Below are 25,701 nucleotides of genomic sequence, written 5' to 3'. Positions count from 1 at the left end.
CCCCGGGCTCGGGCTCCGGCGGCAGCCAATCACCGCCTCGCGCCAAACCTGCCTTCAAAACTCGCCGCCCAATCGCCGCCCCCGCAGACCCCGCCGCCGCCAATCCCGCCGCGGGCGCCCTGCCCTGCGCTGGGCGCTGATTGGATGGTCTCGCGGCCATGGCGCTGATTGGGCCGTCCTGAGCGACTTCTGCTTTCCGATTGGCTGAAGTGCGGGGGCTCACTTTGACAAAGACCATCCTCTTCCGCTGTCTGCTCTCCGCGCGTGCGCGGCAGGCGCCGTGTGCCGCACACGGATCCCGCGGCCGCTCGCTCCTTCCGCACGCCTCCTCCCCGCTCAAGAGATTGGCCGCAGGAGGCCACACCGCATCTGTTGACTTGTCCCCTTCCATTGGCTGAGAAGCGTCCTTCTTGTTATTTTATTGGGTAGCTCACGTGTCACTCAAATCTGTGTCTATGACGAGCGCTCGTACTCCTTCGGGGTGGGGCTTACCCCCCGCTCCTCCCTTTCCATTGGCAAGCTGGGGTGTCAGTCAAGTGGGACTTGATCGGCGCGAAAGGCGCCTCCGCCGGACGGGTGTCGCGCCTTAAAGAGACATGCACCAGTGCCGGCCCCCCGCGGACATGGCGGCGGCGCCGCGGGGTCATCAGCGCACGGTGAGGCTCGGCGGCCGCCTCTGAGGGGGCGGTGGCTCGGGGGGGCCCTGCCCGGGCCCTGCTGCGCCGCCCCGGGGCCGCCCCGGCGGTGAGGGTCGGCGGAGTCTCCTCAGGCGTGCGGCGCTGCGCCGGCGGCCCCTGCGGCCGGGAAGGGGGAGGCGGGCCCGGGGCCTTCGCCCGCGCCTCGCCGCACCGGAGCCGCGGCGACGGGAAGAGCGGGCAATCCGGCCGCCGGGGGCTTGGGCGGGTGCGGGGCCGCGGCCGGGGCGGGCTCCGGGGGCAGTGGCCGGGCAGTGCGGGGCCGGCGGCCTGCCGAGCCCCGGCGTGTCGGGAACAGCGTGGTCGGTGGAATCTGTCTTGTCTTTTAAATGCGATAGATACGTATTAAAATCCATCATATATGCACACGTATTTTATAAAAGAGACAGAAAAGGAGAAAGATGCTCTGCTATTTAAACCAGCCGTCTTGCCGTCCCTGTGCCAGCGCCTGGAGAGAATGGGAGAATGGAGTAATGGAGTAATGGAGAATGGGAGTAAATTCGGTTTATTTTCAGAAATAATTTGGGGTCATGAAAACGCCTATTCCACAGCCAGGAGAGGCTCAGTTAAACACTTGAGTGTGCAATTAGGGGTCAGGTAGGCTGGGACAGCAAGCTGCCGCTTCCCGTTGGAGAGCAGGTAATGGATTTAGCGTCTGCTCCTTTCCATTTGTAAGGTGAAAACGTTACCTTACAGCTCAGTATAACTTTGGTATATACCCGCATCCTTAGCGTGCGTGAGCACCTGCTGATCTGGAGGTAACGCATAGGTGATTGCAGGTGGGGAACTGGAATTCCCTCGTCCACCTTCCTTTCAAGGCGCTGGGTGTAGAGAAGCAACGGGACCCGTGTCTCTACTTGTGGCAGATGAAATGAAGAAACGGAGGCTTGGCTGGAGCAAGCACCGCGGGCCGTGCTGAGCTGGGTGGATGGAGGCTGCCTGCCTCCACCAGATCGTCGCCTGAAATGGAAGTTTCCAGTTGGGTTTCTTGTTTGACGTTTTGTCTTGACGTTTGTAGCTCTCTGAAGTCAAGTGGATTTTTTTGGTTGCTTTTTTTCTTTGTAAGTGGCCATGTCTTACATGGTACTTTGGAGGAGTAGAGATAGCGGAAAGGATGCAGAATGATGGTGTGCAAGATAGGTCTCATGAGGATTCGTGTTTTGGGGTTTCAATAGCTGCTTGGTGAGCACCCAGCTCAGTCTTCTCTGTTGTGTGTCTCCTCCTCCTCTGCAGTGTGGTCCCACCTGCACCAGCAAGAGTGATTTGACAGAGTGATCTGACAACTCCTATATCTTACCTGACTGGTATTTTTTCTAGCATGCATAGACAGGGATGTCAGAAAATTAGTTTTATTCTTAAGTAGATGAATGTAGGCTGTTTAATTAATTTAGTAAAACAAAACTTCTAGGAAAAAAGTTGCCCACTGAAGACTTTTTTGAATGTGTTGAAAAAAAGGAAAAAAGCAAACTTTACACTTTCTGAACTTTGAAAATAGTTGCTTTTAGTACATCTGGCACACTACAGCAGAAACTTATCAAAAACATACTGTATTGTGCCAACATTTTTTTTCCCCTATTTGATGTAATGGCTTGACTAAGTTAACTTTTTAACGCCTGCTTTTAACTAGAGATGTTATTTTAATTTAGAGCACTCCTGAGTCAGTTCTGTATCAGGCAGGCACAGACAGCACTTGGGTTGGCCTCTGGGTGATAGGGGCTGTTCTTCCTTCCCCACTCTCCCAGTAATGCAGTACTGAGGGACGAGGGCAGGCTGCTAATTGAGATTGTCCCTCCAAAATGGCTATTTTGAAAGTTTCAATAACTGGGTACTTGGATATTTTATGCTCATTGAACTCAATACCTGGTTATTGTGGTTTTTTCCCAGTCTCTAGATAATTTTCCCCTATTTCAGCTTTTTTTTTTTTTTTCAACCGAGTGTGAGGACTACTGGGTGTCATTTAAAGCATTACCAGCTGCAATATTTTTTTTTCCTGTTATTATTTTTCTTTCTGTTCTGAGCACCTATATAAGAACTTGCAATGCACTCAGTCTAATTTAGTCCTTTTTCCCAGTGCCAAAGTGCTAGTACCAAAGGCGCTGACTTGGTGCCTTCATGCTTTTTTGCTGCACCTACTGCATGAGAGATTTTCTGCGTTTTTCTGCCTCTCTGGTTCTATAGTTTGTTTATAAATCATTGTTATTTTTACTGTCCAGGGACCTAGCCAAATTCTGTATGATAATGAGAAAAACATAGAGATTTTTTTCCTTTTTCTTACTGAAAACATTTGGTATACCACTGAGATTAATAGCCCTTCTGGAATGTTTTCCATGGTGTGGGGTATTTCTTTACTGTAACAGAGAAGTAACAATGTTATGGTGGGTCGTTTTTAGCATCTACACAAGTTGTTTGGTTTGAAAAGTGTACCTCTGCCCCAAGTTGCTGATTCTTATTTTAAAACTTTCCATGTGAGGTTATGTCTCTTCCCCAATGTGTTTAGTCTTTGGGAGCTTCAGGAGGCCACTGCATGCTACTGGTCTGTTAAGCTATCGCTGCTCTGTGTTTTTAATGTTCCCTTTTGCAGACCGAGTAGGCAGGTGATACACAGTGGTAGCAGCAATGGGTTTTGGAAGGTAACGTCCTCAGACCTGTGAAGGTGAAATGTGCTCAGCTGGCTACTGTGACGTAATGCTGGTGCGCTTAGCTCCTTGCGGGACCGCTGAGCTATTATGAGGCTTTAGTGTGGCTTAAGGAGGGAAAGATTATAGGGAGTACCCAGAGGGGAGAAGATGTAGTTAGCAGACATGGCCTAGCTGAGATTCAGAACAAATATACAGAGTTCCCTGATTTTCATATGTATTTTTCTTACATTTCAGGATATTCCTGAGCATCGCAGCATGATGCTCCCCGTGAGAATTTCCAAGAGCAGAAACAGACTTAAATTATTTTTAATGACTTGATAGAAATTGAGGAGAAGAGCAGAGAATTGGTGTGATATTTGAGTCTGAGATTTGTGACGGGAAATTCCTTGATGCTGTTTCATAAGCTTTCTCACATTTTTCACTGAGGTTATTTAGAAGTTGCTATTTGTGAAATGGAATATAAATCCGTCTTTTGCTTAAACATATGAGGAAAAATATACTTGGTAGCAAGTGATTATTTAGACTCGAGCAAAGAACAATTACCTAGACAACAGACAATATTTCAGCACAATTTTTTCAGTATTGATTTCAAGCAAGTATCTGTACTGACTATTACACTATTCAAATTACTGCCTGTACCCTGCACCCACGTGAAATTTAGAAGACGTGCAACTAATGGAAAGCCTGTATTTGTTTTGCTTTGTGTAACTTGGTGTTCGAGTATTTGAGTATGCTAGGTTTTTCTTTCAGTTAGTCTGCTGTTGGCTAGAAAAATGTTACTTATGCCAGTAAAAACAAACAAAAAAACTCCTGTAGTTTGGGTTTTTTATGTATTTAATTTTAATTCACAGACAAGATTTTACAGGTGAAACATAAAGACATCTAGGAAGATTGATGCTGGCAGCCCTGCTTTGATTTCAAACTGATTCCCCTTTTCTTTTGACTGTTTCATGGGATACCTTTGATTTGAATCAATAGCAGATAGTATATTGATATTTGAATCAATAGTTACTGTCATTTGGGTTGCTGAGGCTTACGTTGCTACTGTTATTCTATTGCCCGCTGCATAAAGTACTGTGTTTTACTCGGTTCATTTTTACTTCATTATTTGGTCTTATTATTCTGTGTTCACCAATTTAACATCCTGTAATGCTGATGTATTTTTGCAGGAGTGAGGTTTAGGTCTTGGTCTTGATGTTAGCACATGTTCTAGTTAGACCAATATGGCTGCTGAGCATAAAACAGTGTATATATGTATACAAAAACCTGTTCAAAATATTTTTATTAATATATTCTTAATTAGGGATTAGTGTGTTAATTGGCTTTCTGTGGTAGTAAAAGTTCTTGTGCAAATGCAGTTATTCCAAGAAAAGCCATTACGTTGTATAGGAAAATGTTATGAACACAAACTGCAAAGCATTCATAGAATTGTGCTTAGAAACACTGATTGATACATTCACAGTACTTAGGATCCTAATTTTCTTGTCCACAATGAATCACTTCATTTATGAGAGGAAATTAGCTGTGTGTAGACTTTAAATAACTTACAAATTTTCTTAAATCTTTTCCCTGTACTATTTTTCTTCCTCATAATGCGTTTTGGGCCGTTGTCTAATTTGCTATGAGATGCTTGCATAAATACTTCCTGTATTTTAATTTAGGTCACGATATGCTCCCAATAATTGGTATTTGCGAAAGCTTAAGTAAAACCCTGCCAAGATTAGCAATTGCTCAGTTAACATATTAGTGAAGTAAATGTTCTGTGGAAAGCTGTAGGATGATTGCATCTGTCTGCAGCCCACTCCTCTCTTAGGTTACCTTCACATTCTGTTACTGAAATGTTTAGTGGTGGGTACAGTTGAGAGAAATTACTCTTGCACGTTGAAAATAAGCATTCATATACACAAATCAGAAAGCTTAGGTCAGGTAGTCAGTTTTTGAGTTAAAACCATAAATACAGTACACTAAATGCTGTGGCCCTTTTGCTTAGAAGAATCTTGTTAGAAAGCACATGGTTTAATGGTATTCCGACGGCTAGGTGGTTCCCTCTGGTCATTGCAACATCCAAAACACAACGTTTGGAAAGTTGATGTAGATTGCTGGGAAATCGTGGTCTCTGTGGCTGTGTTTTTGAGAACAGTCTCAAGCTGATCCAACAGCACATTGCTGCTCAGAGGCAGAGGTACCTTCCTGGCCGTGATCTGCTGCTGCTTTTCTTGTGCTGATACCACTAAGCAGGTGTAGCATAAAGTCACCTAGGTGTTTCTGCTGGTGAGGTGCAATCTATTCATGGAAGGATAGGAAAGATGAATTGAAGCCAGTGGAAAAGAGTGGTTGGGACTATGCAGCTGGGAGGCTGAGGTGGGGAGAGAGCGTGTCCTCTGTCCTATCTACGGTCAGTGAGCTATTATGTTAGATGAATGGATGTAGAACTGTGGTCCTGGGTGTGCTTTATCAGCTTGGCCACCTTAGTACAGTATCTCGTGTGCAGTATGTATAATTGTAGTTAAGAAGGGATCTATTTTCCAACTGACTGGTGTGTTACCTTCTCACAATAAGCAAGAGACAGTATAAGTAAGTAGAAAACAAAAGTGGAAATCAGAAACTAGTATGGAAAGGACATTTTCTTTCTGATACTGTTTTTAGTGGAGGGGAGTTGGATATAAAGATGAAACAGCCTAAGACTGTAAGGAAGGAAATACAGCTTTTGAGATATTACAGTCACCTGCAGCAATACTTCTCCACACCATCTAACTGTATTCTACTTTTTTTTTTTATTGTGACAGGGAAACAAATGTGCTGATTAACAGCTTTGTTTTGTTTTCAGGGTGATCTACACAAAACTAATAACTCTGCGTCAGCCACAGATGGACTCTCTACAACTTCATTTATAGAATATCCAAAGTACAAGCCATTTATTAATTCGGATTTGCTGCGCTCCCCACGGAAACCAGTAATTCCATATCCTGAAAGCAACAGCAGAGGTAATAGTTCAGCAAGGTTGTTTGCTTAGCTGTTTTCAAATCATGTGGTGAAATACTGTATGTCCACATCTACAAAGGTTGCAGTGTTTTTATTCTTTTATCGCTTCCCAGAGATGTGCAGGTCACCTGTTTGTAGGTCCTTTGCACTTCTCTTTCTGAAGAATACCTAATGAAAAAGGTCATCTTACAGCTGAAGATTCTCCTCTTCAGTAATAGAGCTGTGAAATTGGCCAAATACTTTGTGAAATTGTCCTGACATGTTTTCTTTGCCCCTTCTCCAGTCCTCTTCTCCCTCAATCTTCCTTCTTCTGAGTTCATACCTGAGTTTCAAATAAGGAGACTTTAGTCCCCAAGTGGTTTGGAGCAAAGGAAGACGTTTGGTGCTGTTGCAGTGGGAAGGTTTATCATGGACAAAGGGTGTGGTGAGAATATTTATTATATCAGTGAAGGCTGAGAGCATACAGAGGGTGTTATGCAGCATAGTGCTGAACAGAGAGATCACAACACCAAAAAGGGAGGAGGTTTTACTCCCATTTATTCTTCCTTGTTTCTAGGCTATTCCTTCTCCCTCCTTTCCCACTGTGGTCCTGGTGTTCATCTCCAGATAAACAGGTTCGTCTTGCCTGACCTGACATGAACAAAAACATTCTTGGTTAGTTTTCTGTTGTTTTAGTGAATTGACTTGTCATGCAATGAGACGTAGTCCAGAGCTGCCCTGGGGTAAGTACAGGTGGCAGCAAGGGGAGTTGGGAGGCTAGAGCAGGACCGATCCTTTGGTGTGAGCTGTTTGGCTCAGGGTCATTGCAAAAATACTCCCTTTAAGATTGCAGTTGCATGGAGGCTTAAGGGTATGAAAAACTTGATTTTTTTTCCTTATAGGGAGAAAAGTGGAAAAATTCAGGATGAATCTTAATATTACTCAAACTAAGTAAAGAAATCAGCATGATAGGCTCAAGTCCTTGTTCCAATAACATAATTCATGTCTGAATTACTAGAGACTTCTACGTTAATGACCTAGTAGATGAAATCTCAATTCTTGAAGTGCTATTTAAAATGCAGTATATGCTCTCATATGCTCAATGCCATCAGTTTTGAGAGTGCTGTTGACACAAAACTAAAGGAACCTGGTAACAGATAAAAAAATTGGATGTGCAGGAAAGAGCTTCCTTATGAGTTACTGATGCAGGTGTATTTTTGTAGATCGTGTAGTGAGAAACTTTTGTCTTCCAAGTTTTCACTTGGCAACTTTTTTCAAGCAGGGAATCTGCCAACTCTGAAATAAGTATGGGTGGAGAGAGACAATCTGATAAATAGCATCCCTTTTTAAAAATTATGAAATGTCTTTATTTTCAAAAAAATGTATGTACTAAAAATTAATCCAACAGGCAGATGATCCAATATCTTACTCTTTTTGCATAGCTTTTAACAATGCAGGAATGTTCTAGAGTGTATATTTTAGTAAGGTTAAGGATATGGGAATTAACTTCAGATGGGAAAATAGATTTGATTGTTCTTGAGGGTCCTTACCGCTCCTCCCACCCCCCAATTTTTAAACAAATCTTCTTGAAAAATCCTGAAATTGAGTAAGTAAACTCTGCTTATTTTGGTTTGAATTTCTGTGTGCTGTATATGTATGTCTCTCAGCATGCATAGTTGGTTTTAATACTCTAATGATGACTGAATGATACTTGGCATTCTGTTAGGTTTCACCTTTATCTATTCATTGCCTTAATTGCTTCATTGCTGTATTTTGTTAGTCATTATTGTAAATATACAGAGATTCCAATTTAGCTCTAAGGATAATAGTAACAAAGCTGTTTATAGTTTCAGCTATGAGCATTTCAATTGAATCCTGATAACAGTAATATAAATAGAGATGAGGGTACAGTTGGTGACTTGCAAACAGGGCCAAGTTATCTATAACTTTCCTCATAACTGTGACTGCTGTCACCCACTTTTTTATTTACTTAACAGGTATCTTAAAACAGGTAGTTTTTATTGATGTGATACTCTAACGTGCTATTCTGCCTTTCAAGTTCTGATGATTTTTTACTCTGGAAAACTCATTCTGATAATTATTTTTCCTTTTTTTTTTTTTTTTTTTTTTGTAATCTGATGCTCAAACAAATATGCAGTCCCAACTTTTCTTGTGCTCATGCATTCTGTAATAAAGGTGCATTCTTTCTCTAGAGTGGATTTAAGCACAAAGGATTGGGCTAATGTGACCTCGCAGATTAGTCTGCTATATGAGCTATCCGTACAGATGTTCCCGTGTTTCACTTTAGCAGGACTGTATAGGGGAAAGGGCTTATGGTTATGGTTCCCTTTGCAGAATTAAACAATACAGCTAAGAGACGTAATACATCAGATTACCAGCAGATGGTCTAATTGCAAGGTGATGTGAGTTGTATTACAACTGCTTTTCTTTTTGTGGTGATGAATATATAAAGGTTTTGTTGAGTAATTGCTAAAGCAGGGAATGGAACAGAAAGCGGGAAGGTTGTTCAGCACAAAGGAGATGCATGCCTTGGGGAGGAGGAGGAGAACACAAGTGCAAAACCAGAAGAATCGAGAAGGAGCTGCCACTTAGAGAAATAAACACTTTTATAACCCTTCTGATAGCTAACCTTTATTCTACTCTGTGACCATTCATAGAAACGTTGTTTGTATATTTGTTGTGCTAGCATGCACTTGTAGAGGAATAATACAGAGAACTGCCACTGTTTTCACTATCTAGTTGTGACCTTTCATTTCCTTTTGATAAAGAGTCAGAAGATGCACTGCTTGTACTTAATCTACAGAATATTTACCTGCCTTGTTCTGGGAAATGGAGGCATCTTTCCCAAATGTTTCAGATGAAGGTGTATACCAAGGACATCTATTCGTTTGAGACTAGTTTTAGAATCAGTTATGTTTTAAAGGGAAGCAGGTCTTAATTCCTGGAAGGAGTCTTGGATGCTGGTAAGGAACACTCTGACTTTCTTACATAACATGCTTTTATAAAAACATTTCAAGTTCAATGTTACCTTGAAGTGGAAATTTAATGGTATCTAACAAAAGGTACTTCTTCAATTACAGCAATATTTTCTGCTCTGAAGAATCTCCAGGAAAAAATTCATCGACTGGAGTTGGAACGGCTTCAGGCAGAGGAGAATGTAAAACACCTCAGCAGAGAAACAGCAGACTACAAAAAAGTACTAAGTGAACAAATGCGACACAAGGAGCATGACAAGACTGAAGTGTCAAAGAAAAATCAAGGTTGTTTGCAAACTTTATATAGATACTACACAACACTGATGTGGATGAAACTTGAGATTCATCAATGCATAAAACTATTTTAATTTACTTTTTTCAGCATCTTTTACGTTGCAGTGACACATGGAGTTACGAAGAAATAATTTTAAAAGCATACTTTGTTTTAGGGATTTGCATGCATACAGAAGTTCATTAGGTTTAATCAGTGGGTTTCTTTAGATGGTCCTTTTCTTGTTTGTTTTGGAACTGTCCTGAAAACATAAAAAAAAATCCCAGGACAAGCAGTGCATGATTTCACTTTTCTGCCTTCTGTTCTCTTCAGAACTGGCTTCTCAGCTGGCAGCTGCTGAGTCTCGGTGTAGCCTTTTAGAGAAACAGCTGGACTACATGAGAAAAATGATCCAGCATGCAGAAAATGAGAAGTCGCATCTCTTGGAGAAACAGGTGTGTTCTCAAGATTATCTTAGGGTTAAATTATAAAAATCATGAACTGTGTCATGATTTTTTGTAGTTACTGTAATTTTAATGTCTTCAAGTGTGGATGTCTATTTCAGCTGGCCTTTATATACTGAGGTGTGGATAACTTCCCTACTTAAATTTCCCAGTCTTATCACGACCCTGGTATTTTCTGCCTTTGTGCACCTGTCTCTAAGGCAGTATCAGGCTCTGATATTAATAAGAATTGTTTGCTTCTGCGTGATTGGCTTACTGTAGTAGCTTTTCCTTATCCCTCAGTGTTATACCCATATACCACTGGAAAAAACTTCCCTTTTGTGTTTACACTCTTCAGATCTTTGGGGATTTTCTTTACTAGTACTACTTTTGCCAAACTGGGGCTGAAATACTGATTCTGTAGAAATAATAGTAAAATTTCTATTTCCCACTATCAATGACTGTGGGATTTGGCCTATATGTAAAAAGAGCTTGAATTTTGTTTTAGAGGAGTATGGATCACCTAGAGCTCTCTGTTCTTTGGTCTCTGTGGCTGTCCTATTTCAGTCTATTCAATATTTACTGAAGAAAAAAAATTCAGAAAGCTATCTCCAATAGCTGAGTAACGAGGGTTTTTTACCACGTTGGGTTCGGAGGGAGGAGAGACTGCAGAATTCTCTCTCATCTGAATCTGGTTGAGTGTGAGGTTCCCAACATTGGTGGACCAGTGGCGCAGTTGCTCCCTAATCATAGCACCATCTAAAATTGCACAGAGGAAGCAGTAGTTCCTTTGGACTGCTTGTGGGCCTCCTTTGCGCTGCAGACACGAAGCTTACTATAGATGGTCTTGTTTTATTCTGCTTATAATTGTCTTGCTTTTCATTTCTCCTTTCAAGGGCTCATTGGAGAGAGATCGGCTTCTTGATCAATCACATGTTCAGTCTAAATTGGAAAAGCTGGATATGCTGGAAAAAGAGTACAGCAGACTTACTATGATGCAGTCCGTAGCAGAGGTCTGTCATTTGTACTGGATACTGTATCAGATTTATCTTGTTTATTGTAATCAGCACTTTATAGCTATATGTCAATAATAGAGCTGAGCAAAACTTTATGCTGTAGAGAAAGAGAGCAACTAAACATCTTTTTAAAGCTGAAGTCTTATAAAACTTGCAGTTATTGCTGGAAGTCTGCATGGCCAGGTGGGCTTCAGGTCACTACACTTTGTTTAGCCTTAACGGTATCTGCTGGTGTTCCTCTTGCGGTTAGTTGGTGCCTAGGCATGTAGGATTGCGGGCGTTCCTAAGCTCCCAACTTCTGAGTTGCCTTGCATGCTACTGAATGCTAGCAGTTTTATTCTGTTATGACCCAGATTTGACTTGACTTGTGTGGGTTTGGTGTGTTTTTTCTTTTAGCCACTTACGCTTCTCCTGAAGAAATGCAATTATTATCAATTATTTTGCTTGCAGAATTCTGGAGCCTGACATTGCTAGGCCTCTAGCACTGACTGGCTGTCAGTGGGTTTGAACCAGTCTGCCTCTTCAGGATTCATTTTGAATCAGTAGCTTTTAAAAGTTCAGCATGACCATGTTTGATCATACTCTTTCTGTGTACCATCTGTGGAGCTGGCTTCTGAAATCAGGTCCACATCCTACCTCTTTCTGCTGCTGTAGAGAGACTACAGGACTCCCAAGCATGGGAACTGCAGAGGAATTAATGAGGGAGAGGCTTCCACCTGCAAATTTCCTCCATCCAAGAGGAGCAGATAGGACGTGATGGTGGTATTGAGGACAGCTCTGGACTCTATCAAAATTGTAGGCTTGCCACCCTGCATGCCAGCCCTTGCCAGATGCTGAAGTAGATGGTGTTTTTCGAGGAGTACATAAGGAGATGTTTGATAGTAAGTCTTTAGCTAGTTGGTCTGTTGCAAGACCTTTAGACACTACAGCTATTCTTGGGAGTCCCTGACCTAAGGCAGCTGTAACAAGCTGTTTAAGATCTTGACACCCCATTTTGGTAAGCTGCATTTATGGCGTAAAAGTGCCTGCATTGTTTACCCAGGCCAAATTCTTTCAGAGAGAGGTGAGTGTCACCTGGGCCTTGTTCACTGAAAGTAGCAATCAGTTCCTCCAGGATCAGAGTTGAAATAACTGGTTCAGCAAAAGGAGTTCTTTTCTCAAGGGATTTTACCTAGTTTTTGACTGGTAGCAGCTGGAGTTTGGTGGGACTGGGTTGTTTGTCTTTTTGTGCCTGGCTAGTGAACATAATTTTGGCATAACTGTTCTTTTTTTTTCTTTTTTTTCCCTCCTGGATCAAACTAGATGTCTTTGATTCTTTGATATCTTTAGGAATTAGTAGCTGTCACAATTAAATCTATTTTAGTGGAATTGGGTGTTAAATTCACACAGTTTTGAATCAGTTCTAAGAACTAAGAGAAATCTGGATTTAACTCTGACTAAAGGTCATTTTCCTTGTGATCATTTTGCTGTCATGAGCCGTTTTATGATCGACAGGTCTATCTGCCTCTGTGCTTGCAGGTTACGTTTCTAAATGAGCATCCATGTGCTAAGCATTACCTTAGAATCCTGAAAGGGTGACTGCACACTTTGCTCAAAATAGTTGCATCTGTTGCCTCTTTGATCTCTGCTTCAGTTGTGGCAAGACCACAGGAACATTTGCAAGTTTAATTTGAAGCAGGAAGTAGATAAGAAAGACTATTTCTATACATGGTGTGCTGAAAAGGATGGAAAGTGGTGAGATGACCACTCCTGAGCGAGCAGTGATCTAACTGCCTCTGATTTCAGGCACTCTGCCGGAGCACAAGTTGTCTGTGGGTCTTACTGAGAGCATTTACTCCCTGCAGAGCCTCTACCTGCCACTATAAGTATTACCTTCAAGCAATTTGCCCATGTTAATATCGCCTGTGAAAAGGAAATGATGAGACTCTTGTTCATGTGAAGGACTCCTAACTGGGGTACTTGCCTCAAAAGCATTTTCTGGTGTATGTTTATTGCAACTGTAGTCCCACAGTGCAGTCTCTAGATAGCTGACTGAGAGGGTCTGAACATGTCTTTGTCTGAGGATGGAGTTAGAGGATGGGGTTGTATCCTAAAAGTGCAGTTCGGGCTCTGGTCTTGGATGTGGCCAGATGGCCAGAATCTGAATGTATGGGTAGATGACATGTTTTGAAGAACTGTAGTTGGAGTTGGTAGTAATCGATCTACAGCGTGGCCAGCAGGTTGAGGGAGGTGATTCTGCCCCTCTACTCTGCTCTGGTGAGACCCCACCTGCAGTGCTGCGTCCAGCTCTGGAGCCCTCAGCACAGGAAAGACATGGACCTGTTGGAGCGGGTCCAGAGGAGGGCCACAAAAATGATCAGGGGATGGAACGCCTCTCCTATGAAGAAAGGGTGAGGGAGTTGGGGTTGTTCAGCCTGGAGAAGAGAAGGCTTTGGGGAGACCTTATTGCAGCCTTTCAGTACTTAGGGGGGCTTATAAGAAAGATGGGGACAAACTTTTCAGCAGGGCCTGTTGCGACAGGACAAGGGGGAATGGTTTTAAACTAAAAGAGGGGAGATTTAGTCTAGATATAAGGAAGAAATTTTTTTACGATGAGGATGGTGAAACATTGGAACAGGTTGCCCAGAGAGGTGGTAGGTGCCCCATTCCTGGAAACATTCAAGGTCAGGTTGGTCGGGACTTTGGGCAAGCTGATGTAGTTGAAGATGTCCCTGCTCATTGCAGGGAGATTGGACTAGATGACCTTTAAAGGTCCCTTCCAATCCAAGCTATTCTGTGATTCCGTGATTCTGTGAGTGAGGTGATTGCATGAAACTTAATTTCCCTTAGAAAACAGGCAAAAATAGACATTGAAATATTTTATTTCTATTTTTTCATTGATTTTTTTTGCAGCAGCTAGTGGTGACTGAGCGGAGTGTTTTAGGCAGCCCAGTGCTGACCTGCAGTGCGCTTTCTCTGCTCTGCTACCTTACGTGATGGGCAGTGTGGCTGGGGAACATCTGTGTTTGCTGTTAGCTGGCCCTCTGGCCTCTCCCTTTCAGTGATGGACCAGTAATCCGCATAATACTTTTTTTCTATAAGCAAGAAAAAAAATTTCTTTTGGGAATACAACTTGGATAGATAATTTCTACCAGGGTCTATCACTGATGACACAGTAAGATATACTCTTGCTGTGCAGTTTGAGCTGCACACTGCAGCTAAACAGCTGAGTGAGTGAATAGTCATTCATTTCAGTATAAAAGCATTGGTCCAGCTTCATATCAGTCTTCAGTTCAAACAGAAGATTTGTTTCAGTATTTTCATATTAAAAATTCTGTCATACTTAACAGGTTAAACAAAGATCTTCGTGAGACTGACCACATGGAAATCAAATATTGTGCTGCATGCTGTGAAGGGCAGAAGATGATTTTAAGTTACCTGGAATATATCTGATTTGAATGAAAAAAAAAAAATAGTCAAAAAGGTTCTTTTATTCAACAGAAGTTGTTGGTTCCTTTTATATAGTGCCTTTGTCCTCAATGTTTATCTAGGGTTTTGCCTTTTAACACTTTTGTATAACAGCTGGTTACGTTAATCTTGCAGTTAATGCTTAAGTAAAGCAGAATTGAAATATTTACTACCTCGGTGTAGTGGGTTTATAAACAAACGGAAGTGTACAAATACAGCTGTTACTTTGAATTGCATGCTTTTCTGCTTTAAGTTTGATTAGTGGCTCTGTGAATAATCAGTCTTTGGGGGAAGTTGTTTTGTGTCCTGGAGCTCTGGATCGTTTTTTCACTTTGCTGTATAAAATCAGAAAGTTATCAAATAACTTTCACATTGGGAGTTTAAGTGTATCCTGCTTAAACAAGGTTTTCATCTTGTTGGAGGGTTTACAAAGAAATGCGTGCCTTTCCCCTTAACCCTTTTCTTTGAAAAGGGCTTTCAAAAGAGTTCTTACATGTTTTTACCATATAAAAAGATGAAATCAGTTCAGTTTTGCTTAAAGATATCTCAGAGGCATCATATAAACTTTGCTCCCTCTTCCTTATTAGGAAGGTGGTTAGATGTTCAAAAATTCCTCTTTTCTAAGAGTTTAAGTTACAAATATTAGCAAAAATACCATTTGTGGTCTAAATAAAGCAAATCTTCTCTCAGCTTATAATGATACACGATATACCTTTGTTAGCCCTTTTGTAGTACAAAATCTTTCAGGATAATGTGCACAAAACAACCTACTTTCTAGGTTTTTTTTAGAACCAAAGCGAAAGACAGCCTTGTGTATTGCTCTCCCTGTAGGCTGTGACTTAAATTCAGATACCAATTGCAGAAGTAAAAATAGAAAAATCAATTAAGTTTTAAGCATAAGCACTTGACTGCTGAATTTTACGCCTATACAGACGAAATGTCAGCAATCATTCTAATGCTGAAGTCTTCACTTAGCTTTAAGTCCTAAGTTGAACTCATATACTTTTGCTCAGGCTCTTAGTATTGTAGGCTTCAGGAAGAAAATAATTGTTTCATTAGTAATGCTATTATTTTTATTCAACTTTGACTAGAAAAAAATGAAGGAGCTGGAACAGAAGCTTCAGGAGGAAGAACACGCGAGGAAGCTTGTTCAGGAAAAAGCAGCTGAGGTAACCAACAGGAAATTTCTTTTGTACTGGTATGCACTGTAATTAGCTCTTCCTTTCCATCATCTTTTCAACTAAACTTGCTGAAAGTGTCTCCTGTATACAGAATAATGAAAACCTTGGTTTAGTCTTTGGGGTTTTTTTTGGTTTTTTTCCCTCTCCTGTCTGAGGTGCCAAATGCTCTGAAGTTCTCTGAGCCTTTTGGAAACCTTTTTCTAACAGCACCTGTGCACTGAAGCTTGATTTCTTCAATAAAAGAAGCTAGTTGGAAAAGAGGAGTAGAAATTCAGAGTAATTCACAGTTGAGGATGTATGAGGATCTCTGCTTTAAATAGATCAAGGTCAACAAGTGTGCTCCCTTGTTCATAATTGTAACTAGAAATACTGTAGGAGGTGGCAAAAAAGAGGCAACATACTATTGGTTATGAGCCCATAAAGACACTGGTCTTCTCCTAACCTTGAAGTGTTGTGTTCATTAAATGTTCATTGTATGCTGAAGAAGTATGTAAGTAATGTAGGCTCTGGCATTAACCTTTGCCATGACTTTGGGGGCGGGGGGAAGGGTGTCTCAAATTAATCATGAATAATTGTTCTGTGAATGCTTCTAGTTGAGACTGGTTAGGAGATGATTTCTAAAGCCATGCCGTAGCTTCCTGTTGGAAGGAACAGCCAAGCATATAGAGCTCGCTGTCGACAGTGAGAATCCTGACCTTCACTCTTCCAATAGATGGTTTGGGGGTTTTTTACTGTCAGGTTTAATAGAACAGAAGGAATAGTTGTCTGTAAACTATATGCCACAGGATCAATTGAGCAGGGCTGGGTGGCTCGACTTCCCTAACATTTTGTCAAGTGTAAAGCACAGCTGATGTTTTGGCACTTGCCTGCATGGGAGTAATGCAGTAAGACTAATTCTCTGACTTATAGGATTAGTGATGAGTACTGCTACCAGAGGAATTATTCTTATTTAATGTTTAAATTGACCTTGGACTGCAGAAGCATCCTGAAAACTTGCAGCCTTTGCTTTCATAGAGCCTGTATTTTAAAAGTTCTTGTTTTGCAATTCTCAGCTTACTCTGTCTCTGATTATCTATTAATGTAATTCCAGTAACTGCCCTTATTCCCTCAATTAAAGCTTCAGACAGGCCTGGAAACCAACAGACTACTGATTCAAGCAGCATCACCATTGCTTTCTCCAAAAGCAAGAAAACCCAGGAAAAAACCTAAGCAGCCAGACAAGGTAACAAAGGGGGGAAGAGAAGGAGTTAAATAGAGGTGTGTGCATGCAGTCAGGAAGGTAGTCTGCCTCTTTTATTACAAAGCAAAGGGAAAATGGTTTTGCTGTAGTGCCATCTTTGATAAACATTTCTCTCTTCTTTCTTCCAGAAATGCTCTCGTACAAGCCATCTCACTGCGCAGCCCCATTACAGACTGTGTCTGGGTGACGTACCCTTTGTAGCTGGGAAGGTGAGCTGCTTAATTCCAAAGCTTAATGCTCAGTAGCTGCAGCTCCTTAGGTGGCTTTGGTTTGGTGCACTCCTGACACCCAGTGGTCAGATCATTTCATTTTCTTGGACTCTTCCAGTTTGCCTTCAATAGGCTTGTTGAGTATGGATAACTTGCTGAAGTGGCATTTCCAAAAAAATGGGTCCTCTCTATGCTGCTAGTCAAACTGCTCTTGTTAGTGCATATTCATTCAAACAAAAAATACATTCTTGGCAGCAAATCAAAAATGTTACTGTTTTTAAATGTTCTCCATTATTACCAAGTATGTGGTTGACAATGCCATTTAAAAGAAGTCTCTTTCACTTTTCATTCCAGTCTACCAGTCCCAGTCATTCAGTTGGCGCCAACGTGCAACATGTCCTACACCTGATGAAACAACACACGAAAGCTTTGTGTAACAGTCGTGTGGTAAATGATACTCCGCTAGCAAAACCCATCAGTACTGGTCATCCTGCCAGCAAAAGCGGAAAGTCATCTCTGCCAAAGGACTCTTCTTCATCCCAGGAAGAGCTCTCGGAAGTGCTGCTGACTTTGCAAGATGAATTTGGGCAGATGAGTTTGTGAGTTTGGCGTATTTTCCATTGGAGATTATGAATGTGGATGCTTTATATTTTTGCCTTTTGCTTTAAAGTTGGAAGGTTTTTCCTGAGAAGGGATTTAGTTTTGGGAAGTCTCTGGCATATAATCTCTCTGTTTTACTGGCTGTGGAGGCTGTCATTTATTTTTGCAGTTAAAAATAAATTCTGATAAACGATCTGGACTGCATACCTGTTTTTATATGCAGCAGTATCAAATTTGTGAGGGGTCGGGGAGAGGTGTGGTAATAGGCCAAATACTCCATTAAAGGACGGCTTTACTTGATACATTTTGCTTGACCTGGTTGACAGAATCCTACTGCACAACTGCAGTAGATACAGATACACAAAATAGTAACTGAATGAGTGCTGAGCTCATACCCTCAAGGGGTTATTTAGTCATTTTGAATGTGTGAAGCTACTTGTTATTGACACTTAACATTGCAGCAGCCTGCCACCAGGATGTGCTACTGTAATAATGCTGCTAACCAGCAAAACTGTTCTTACTGGTTCATTATGGCATGTTGACATGTCTGGCTGCTGATGCTATGGTTTCCTAGAAGTGTTATTTCTGAACTGGGTGTACAAGCACTAGAAGCCAAGGGAGTCTGATGCAAGCTTTGTTCTGTCTGAATTCCATGCTAGTGATCACCAGCAGCTGTCAAAGCTTGTCCAGGAAGCCCCAACCATTGCAGTGAGGGAAGATCTGGAGAGGGAACTTGAGGCACTGGTGGGAAAGATGGAAGCAAAGGCAGACCAGATCAGCAAAGTCCGGAGGCATCGGTTGCAGGTGAGTTACTTTTGACTAGGTTCATGCTTCTGTAGAGTTGCTATCTTAAGGTTGGGTTTTTTTGTGTTCTATCCTAATTTAGCAGTAATTAAATAAAGCAGAAATAACTAGGTAGAGCAGTTAGTGCCTAGCTTTAGCTTTGATGTCCCAAAGTTAGTCTGCATACCTCCATCTTTCTGTCCCAGTATTTCTACAGGAGTATCCTTTCTGTCTTACCATGCCACCCTTCTGCCCACTCTTCATCCTGTCCTGGGCAGAGAGAGCATTCACATCCGTTCTTGCATTGCATTTTACACTCCTCTTATCCCCAAAACAGGGAAAAGATTGTCCACTGTACGGTAGCAAATCCCACAGCTGTTGAATTCTGTAAACACAGCATAAGCTGGTTGGCCAATACACAAGATGCGAAACGGCATATAGGGCTGAAAGGTGCGAGTCTACTTCCTGGGCCCCCAGCGGTCTGTCTGGGAGATATTTCTGGTTGGGTATCTGATGTGTCAGGAGATACTTGTGTTCTGATCAGTCACGCTCACTTCTGGCATGCGTCAAACAGCTGTGCTGAACCAAAGCAACCGCTTTGCGCGAGGACCCTAGCGACAACCAGCTGCACAGATAGTGGGGGGAAAAGCCCTCGTGAAATGCTGTGCTTCACATTGAACTTCTAGTAACCTAAACTGTATTTAGAGAGATGCCTAGATCCCCAGGGGCTTTCACTGTTGAGCTGAATCTTTTAACAGTTCTGCTTTGCTTGGAGTAAATGACCTATTTATGTTTTGATTTACATTTTATAAAACCTGAAATATCTGTTTCAGTTTAAAGCAACTTTCAAAATGTTTTGAATAGTGTAGTCATTCAAAGCTATAAAACCTACTGATTCCCTATTTTCTCTAATCTTCATTCATTTTAGTGAAATTCTTCCAAAGAGCTTAACGCCACATTTAATTTGGTTCCGTTTATATGAACCAAGGTTCACCCTCATCTGTCGTAACTTACACACAAAACATGTACTGAGAGCACTGCTGCTGACATCCAAAATGGACACGTGAAATGTTTTCAAACAGAAACATTACTCACCTTTGACCTCTTAAGATCTTCAGAGGAACTGTTGCAGAGAAAGAGATGTGCAGTAGTTCCCAGTAGTAATGATTCTGCATATACTGAGGCTTCTGACCAGCTGTTGACAAAAGTTTTAGGAGTCGGCATTTAGGGAAATTGCTGCATGCTATAAACTGGGAGGAGGGAGCACCACTACCTGAAGTGAGGGGAACCGTGGCGGCCAGCCATTCTGCGGTTTGAGAATATGAATGTGTCTGCGCCTTAGACTCTGTCCAGTTCCCCGTTGAAGCTTATGCCAGCTCAGTCCTTGTTGCCGAGCACCGAGCCTTACAAGCTGTGATTTATAGTGCTGTGTTGGATACCAGCTCTTCACCTCAGCAGAGTTCTGGTGTTCTTTTTAAAGCTACATCTCTGACAGTGACTAGCTATTAAAATCACTCGTATGTGTGGAGAAAAAATTGTTTCCTGTTTGTTTTTTTGCTTTTTTGATCACTGGATGGTAACAGTGACAAATCAACTTTTTGTCATACATAACTTTTTCTATTATGTTCATGATGGAGACATTCCCCTGTAATCAACTTGTCAGTTTTTAAAGAGAGAACCTAGTACTTCAAACTGTGAGCTAAACACAGTTCTAAAGATGCGAATATAGCAATGCTGCGTCAGGAAAACAAAATATTTATTTTTCAGGGTGACTTGGGAGCACCCATTTGCTTAGCTGGGTGAGATGAGTGGTGGGATATTTCAGCTGTCTGGAAGAATTGCAGAACATAAAATGAAACAAGGTCACTGCTTAATGTTTTTCTTCGGGCTTATCTTTCAGCTAGAGAGACTTAAGAGAGAATGCAAGTCCAAAAAGACTTCTGCTAAACAAATAAAAGACAGCAGGTTCCCTGTTAGTGAGGTTCAAGTAACGACTACGGTAACCACAAAAGGAAAGAATGCTGGTCCCATCAAAGTGAAACCTGGAGAGAAGAGTCGGAAAAATCTTCAGTTGTTGAGAGACATGCAGACCATACAGACTTCCCTACAGAAAGATGATATCAGCTGGGACTACTGACTGTTCTGCAGGGGATGTTCTTGACACCATCCCGGTCAAACTTCCTCGCATTCTGGATATAAAGCAGCTGCCTTTCTTGCTATGTGAGACTACTGTATGCTAAGTGCACTTTTGAAATATGGGCCCTTAATTCTCCATCCCTGGGTTTGATTGTATACATTATGGTCTAGTTTAAAACGCATTCCATTTTTAAGGTACCCAGCCACCGAATCTGAACGTAGGTCTCCGGGTGTTATGGTTCCAGCAGCCCCTCCATTTTCTTTCAGCACACGAAGCACTGCACATTCACGTGGGCTGGCGTGTGTGAAATGCCATTGAACTGTGTATTGGGAGGCTTCTCGACGCATCCTGTTGAAAACGATGCTGCGTCCCCAAGTCTTAAGGGCTTTTGTCGGTTCTGTTCTGTGTGCAGCTGCAATCACTTGAACTCTGAGAGTGTCTAAGGGAGAACAGGTAAACCTGTTAAAGGTGTTCTGTGGAGCTCTCCTCAAAAAGCTTTCCTAGTTCTTCTTCTGCTACACTGCGTTAGCATTAATGGCGATGGATGTTTGAGTACTCAAAAAAGGAGCAAAATAACTTTTCTGAATGATTTGGCTTAATGATTGGTTGAATTCTTTTCAAGTCTGAAGAGTGAAATTTTTCTACAGAAATCCTACTTTCTGAAAAAGCTATAGGATGGGGTAATACCCTGTCTCCTAGTCCACAGCTTTGGGTGGTAGAGAGTGAGATAAATCACAGGTGTTTTAAACTGCAAGTGCCTCAATCATGCCATTCAGTCCTGGCATCTTGCTTTTAACTTGAAATATGTGCTTTGATCAGCTATCTACTTTGGTAGTGGTGCAGTTAATTTTGCACTCTTGACTTGCACAGCTGAGTAAATGTTATTTATTATGTTAATAATGTAAAGAATTTCCTATTAATGGAATGTATAGAAGACCCAGATTATCCATTTATACAGTTGAAAAATAATAAAGCCAGCTTGCCTGTTGAATGAATTGTGAGAAACCTGCACTTCCTCTAAATTAACTCGGTGTTTGCTGCAGCGCTGTGCCCCACCAGTGTGCTTTTTGTGGTGTCATCACCTGGTCAGGGCGATGAATACGCGCTGCTAGCAAACTGCAGGTAAGGGGAGGCTCAGAGTTGTCCACCCGTGCCTGTAGCTAATGGCAGGGAACTGTAGGGTCAACACAGGCAGAAGGGACTTGAGTTTTTAGTATCTGTAGGTGATCCACCCTGCTTGCCTCCAAGGCACAGAAGGTTTTAGCTGTGAGAGAAGTCAGAAGCTGTTAACCAAGCCTGGAGCCATCCCCCTTCACTTCATTTACGTTAGAGATGAGACATGGGCTCCGGGTGGCTGGAGTAACCAGTTGGCGGGCAGTTTGTCCCAGAGGTTCCTGAAGATCAGTAGCTGAAAGGACACTCGGTAATTTTGCTTGGGAAGGGTCTCTGGGGATCGGCTTGCTCAAAGATGGGTTAACTTCAGCATGACCTCAGGCTGTCTTAGATGAGCTGACGATGCAGCTCCTTAATGATGGAGGGCGTTAGGAGTATTTTAGGCTCCATATGCGCTGCATACAGTGAATGAGGTGCCCAAGTTGGAATTAAGCCTAATGGGGGTGACAGCATCAAGGAGCAGCCATTGAATTGATCCCAAATCATCCTAGTGAATTTGGGGTTAACATGAGTTACATAGAAAAATGTGAATCCTTTTACACGGAAGTTACTGTGCTAGTGCACTGTTAAGTGCAGAAATTGATTTTTTTGATTGTGAAAGTATTTTTGTAATATTGAGCAGCTAAGCACTGTATCTGTATTAATACTGGTCTGTATAGGATAAGAGAAACTTGTCCAAAGATGAATTTTGTTTTTCCTGTCATTCTGAATTTCAGAGTTTGAACATTAGCATCTTGCAAGACCATCTGCAGAAGAATGAGAGAGATTTGGATTCGACATACTAAATTTTCAGTGCTATTTTATTAATGTTTGCATGTCCTACAAGTCCTTTGGAGAACCACAGTTGAAAATAAGAGCACAGGAACTTTACCCATTTATCAATTTTTATTAGCGTTAAGGAAACCAAACAGCCTTCATCAAGAAACAAAATATACACACATAGTCAATTTGCTAATAGAGAATAATGAACCATCTTATATAGTGATTGTACATACGAGCAGATCTGCCCTTTAACCTTAAAGCAAATCCAAGTCCTGCAGAAGGTATTTTGTGTGGATTCTTTGCACTATTGAATCATAATGTCTCAGGCCACCCTATAACAAATGCAGTGATGCTGTGCAGCCTGTTACTCATTCTGTCAGAAGGTGGCTGTGGATTTCTGCGTAGGAACTGAGACACTGATGGCAGCAGAGCAGGCAGAAATGGAGACTGCAGGGGAAAATACTGTTACTGCCTCGGCAGGAATGTGGCTTTTGAAAGACAGTTTCTTGTGTGTAAATTGGTCCGCTCTTGTACTCCCTCAGGAAATCCTTCTCTATTGTGGAAGAGAGGCTGAGTGAAGCAGCATGCTCCTGGGTGTATTAAACAGGTGACCACAGTATGGGATCCTGTCATAAAGGAGCAACACAGGAACCCAGACCAAGCAGTGCCCCCCTTCCTTAGCGTGGAGCTGAGGAGCAGCCTGGAGTAAAGATCCTTGCACATACGTAACTTCCTTCGCTGTGCACCCTATCTTCTACAACCCTGTACTTATCTGTTTGGAAGAGCAATGGGGCAGTCACGGTTTCACTAAGTGTGTTTTTTATCTCCACTTCTACAGTAAAATTCTGTATTAAAATTGAATTTGGACTTCAGTTTAGTCAGGTGACACCAATTTTTGAAGTATGCTTTGAGGAAAAAAGACGTAAACATAGGGCTCAGAAAGTGGCTAAGCTGTTTAATCTACCAGAATAACCTTAAGTAGCAGTTGCAATGCAGGCAGAAAGGCTTCTTTGGTTGATAGACAGTTGCTTCCATTAGTTAACAGAAAACTGAAATACCTTACGTACGCCACTATGATCCTGCACAGAAGCATTAAAATCACTAATTATGCTTGCCCAAGCAAAATGAAATGACTGATCCCAGCAGTTCACACGTGCCCCTTGGTATTCCACTACCTTTCCCGGATGAGTATGAGGCACTGGAGGGCAGAGGCGCTGCGGAAAGCCCAGGGGAGCCACGCTCTGCGTCCCCCCTCAGAAACAAAGGTGCTTAAGTTGCGTCCTGGCACACCCAATGTAAACCGTACGGACTCTAAAGTTGCGGAGATGGAAGTAAACTTGGTCCTACAAAGTTAAGTCATGTAGGTTGCTCCTCTACCACCATGTTTTATTGGTAGAAGCTGCCCTTTCTTTAAATAAGGCATCATTTACATGGCTTCCTGTGATCTAGATCAAAGGGAAGGGACAAGCGAGGACAGTGGTATGTTTCAAATTCTATAGCTGCTTGTCTCTATGTTGGCAAACGCTCTCATAAACACCGCTATGCAGACATGAACAGTGGAGGGTTTCATGGCTTCACAGCTGTATTCTAGGCTCCAATACAAAGCCAGAGTTGTATTTCCTTTCAGCAAAGGGGAGATTTTTCAAACTTCTGAGTAGATGTTTTTCCTCCACGTACTTCATTCTAGTGCACAGTCTCTCTTTAAAGCCAAGCGATTTCCAGCACATAAGTGAACAAAGAAAGAGCTCTACGTTTCTTTTAGGTGGCAAGTGCAATTAGCTTGTATTGTAATCTAGCCACTGAGAAGGTTAATTGCATAGGGGGCCTTGTTTGTTTGTTTGTTTTTGCTTAAGCTTCCTCTAGTGCTACAGTATTAATAAATTACCCTGGAGAGAAATAAATAAATAGGTTGGCATCTCCCAGACACCACACTGGGAATCCAGAGGGTTTCAGAAAAGCTGCCCCCATGGTCCTGGGAAGGTACTTGGCAAAAGAAGTCCACATTATACAACTGTCTGTACAGGAGCGACGCACTGTGCGGGAGAGCCAGCTCTCTCCGAGGATGAGGTGGAACGGTTGGTGATTTCTCTCTGCAGTTCCTCCACTTTCTTCTGCAGCTCAGCCCGCTTGGCAAGAAGCTCCTTGTAGCGATTGTGGACAGGTTCCTGCAAGAAAACGTGTAGCTGAGTGCTAGGAGGTAGGCATGGAAGTGGAAGCCTGAACCACAAAACGTTGCCGCTGACCTGGGACACAGCTATGAGGGAAGGAGGGGTGGTACGTGGGTTGTATCGTTGTCTGCAGCCCAGGGGTGGGTAGTTGCTCTGGCTTTGGGATACTCATTTTATCTAACACGCGTAGTGCAACGGTGGCTAAACAAAACTTAGTGTGTATTTTGAAAGATGACAATTATAAAACTCTAATCTCTGACATTTCTGGGAGCACTGGCCTTGGCATCTCAGCCTGGACATAATTTCAGGGCTTTGGGGAAAAAAAACCAACACAGATTTATCTAAATATCTTTACATAGTTCTGACTGTTAAACAGTACTGGAAAGCATTTGTCATGTTCCTGTATTTGATGCCCCAGATTTGCAAAGCTCTGTTAACCGCAGTTGGACATTGAGGCAATCCAGCAATGTGTCCCTTACTATTAAAAAGTGATTTCAGCATTTAGGGCCACGTTCAGGCTGCTCGTCTCCGGTGCCTGCCCTGGGCTCGCCAGTTTCCCTGCTGTCAGCAGTCAAGAGCGTAACAGGGGCTGCAGTCAGACCCCTCTGCCTCGGGCAGCCAAAGCAAGCAGCAGGTTCCTGTTGCTGGTAATCTAAACACAGCCCCAGAGCTCAGATCTAGGATCCCACATCCAAAGAAGTCTTAGGTTTTTAGGCTCTTTTGTAAAAACGAGAGGCTTCAGATGAATTTCCCCATATTCTAAGTGAGAATTTTTCCAGATTGCTGAGTATCTTCAGCTTCTGCAGATTTCACGAGGCGGTGACCTCCAGCTGAGCACCCACACCAGCCAGCCGTAGATGCTACTCTTTCATTTGCTTGCATTTGAATTTTAGACTTTTGTTTTTAGATTTAAGCAGTGGCAGCTTAAGTTTGTACATTACTTCTTGTGCTTCAAAGGTCTTGAGCTCCAAAATGGCAGT

The 25,701-nt window shown here is 42.3% G+C and overlaps 2 protein-coding genes across 7 annotated transcripts in view; one reads left to right on the top strand and one right to left on the bottom strand.

The window, feature by feature from the left end:
- The first annotated feature begins 322 nt into the window (after positions 1-322).
- Positions 323-22,594, top strand: CEP57 (centrosomal protein 57). 6 transcript variants are annotated; one of them, XR_012672029.1, is made up of 12 exons: positions 394-656; positions 6,162-6,318; positions 9,397-9,576; positions 9,896-10,017; positions 10,902-11,018; positions 15,560-15,637; positions 16,767-16,871; positions 17,018-17,098; positions 17,453-17,697; positions 18,358-18,502; positions 20,382-21,071; positions 22,508-22,594. XR_012672029.1 is itself a non-coding variant. In XM_075140112.1 (11 exons), exons 1-11 carry the CDS (start codon positions 597-599, stop codon positions 19,410-19,412), a joined length of 1,293 nt encoding a protein of 430 aa, XP_074996213.1. In that variant the 5' UTR covers positions 327-596; the 3' UTR covers positions 19,413-20,375. The 6 variants fall into 6 exon arrangements, 5 of the variants coding, with proteins under 5 accessions (XP_074996212.1, XP_074996213.1, XP_074996210.1 ...); XM_075140112.1 differs by lacking the exons at positions 20,382-21,071; positions 22,508-22,594 and adding an exon at positions 19,410-20,375 and having other exon boundaries at positions 327-656; XM_075140108.1 differs by lacking the exon at positions 22,508-22,594 and having other exon boundaries at positions 20,382-21,613.
- A 1,962-nt stretch (positions 22,595-24,556) lies between these two features.
- MTMR2 (myotubularin related protein 2) overlaps positions 24,557-25,701 on the bottom strand; it is a 62,361-nt gene continuing 61,216 nt past the window's right edge. Inside the window, exon 15 of the mRNA XM_075140107.1 lies at positions 24,557-24,718. Within this exon, the coding sequence (XP_074996208.1) occupies positions 24,557-24,718 (162 nt within the window). The remainder of the gene's footprint in view (positions 24,719-25,701) is intronic.

The sequence above is a fragment of the Calonectris borealis genome, chromosome 1 (assembly GCF_964195595.1).
Source record: "Calonectris borealis chromosome 1, bCalBor7.hap1.2, whole genome shotgun sequence".
In the NCBI taxonomy this organism is placed as follows: Eukaryota; Metazoa; Chordata; class Aves; order Procellariiformes; family Procellariidae; genus Calonectris; species Calonectris borealis.
This window is presented reverse-complemented; position numbering and strand designations above follow the sequence as displayed.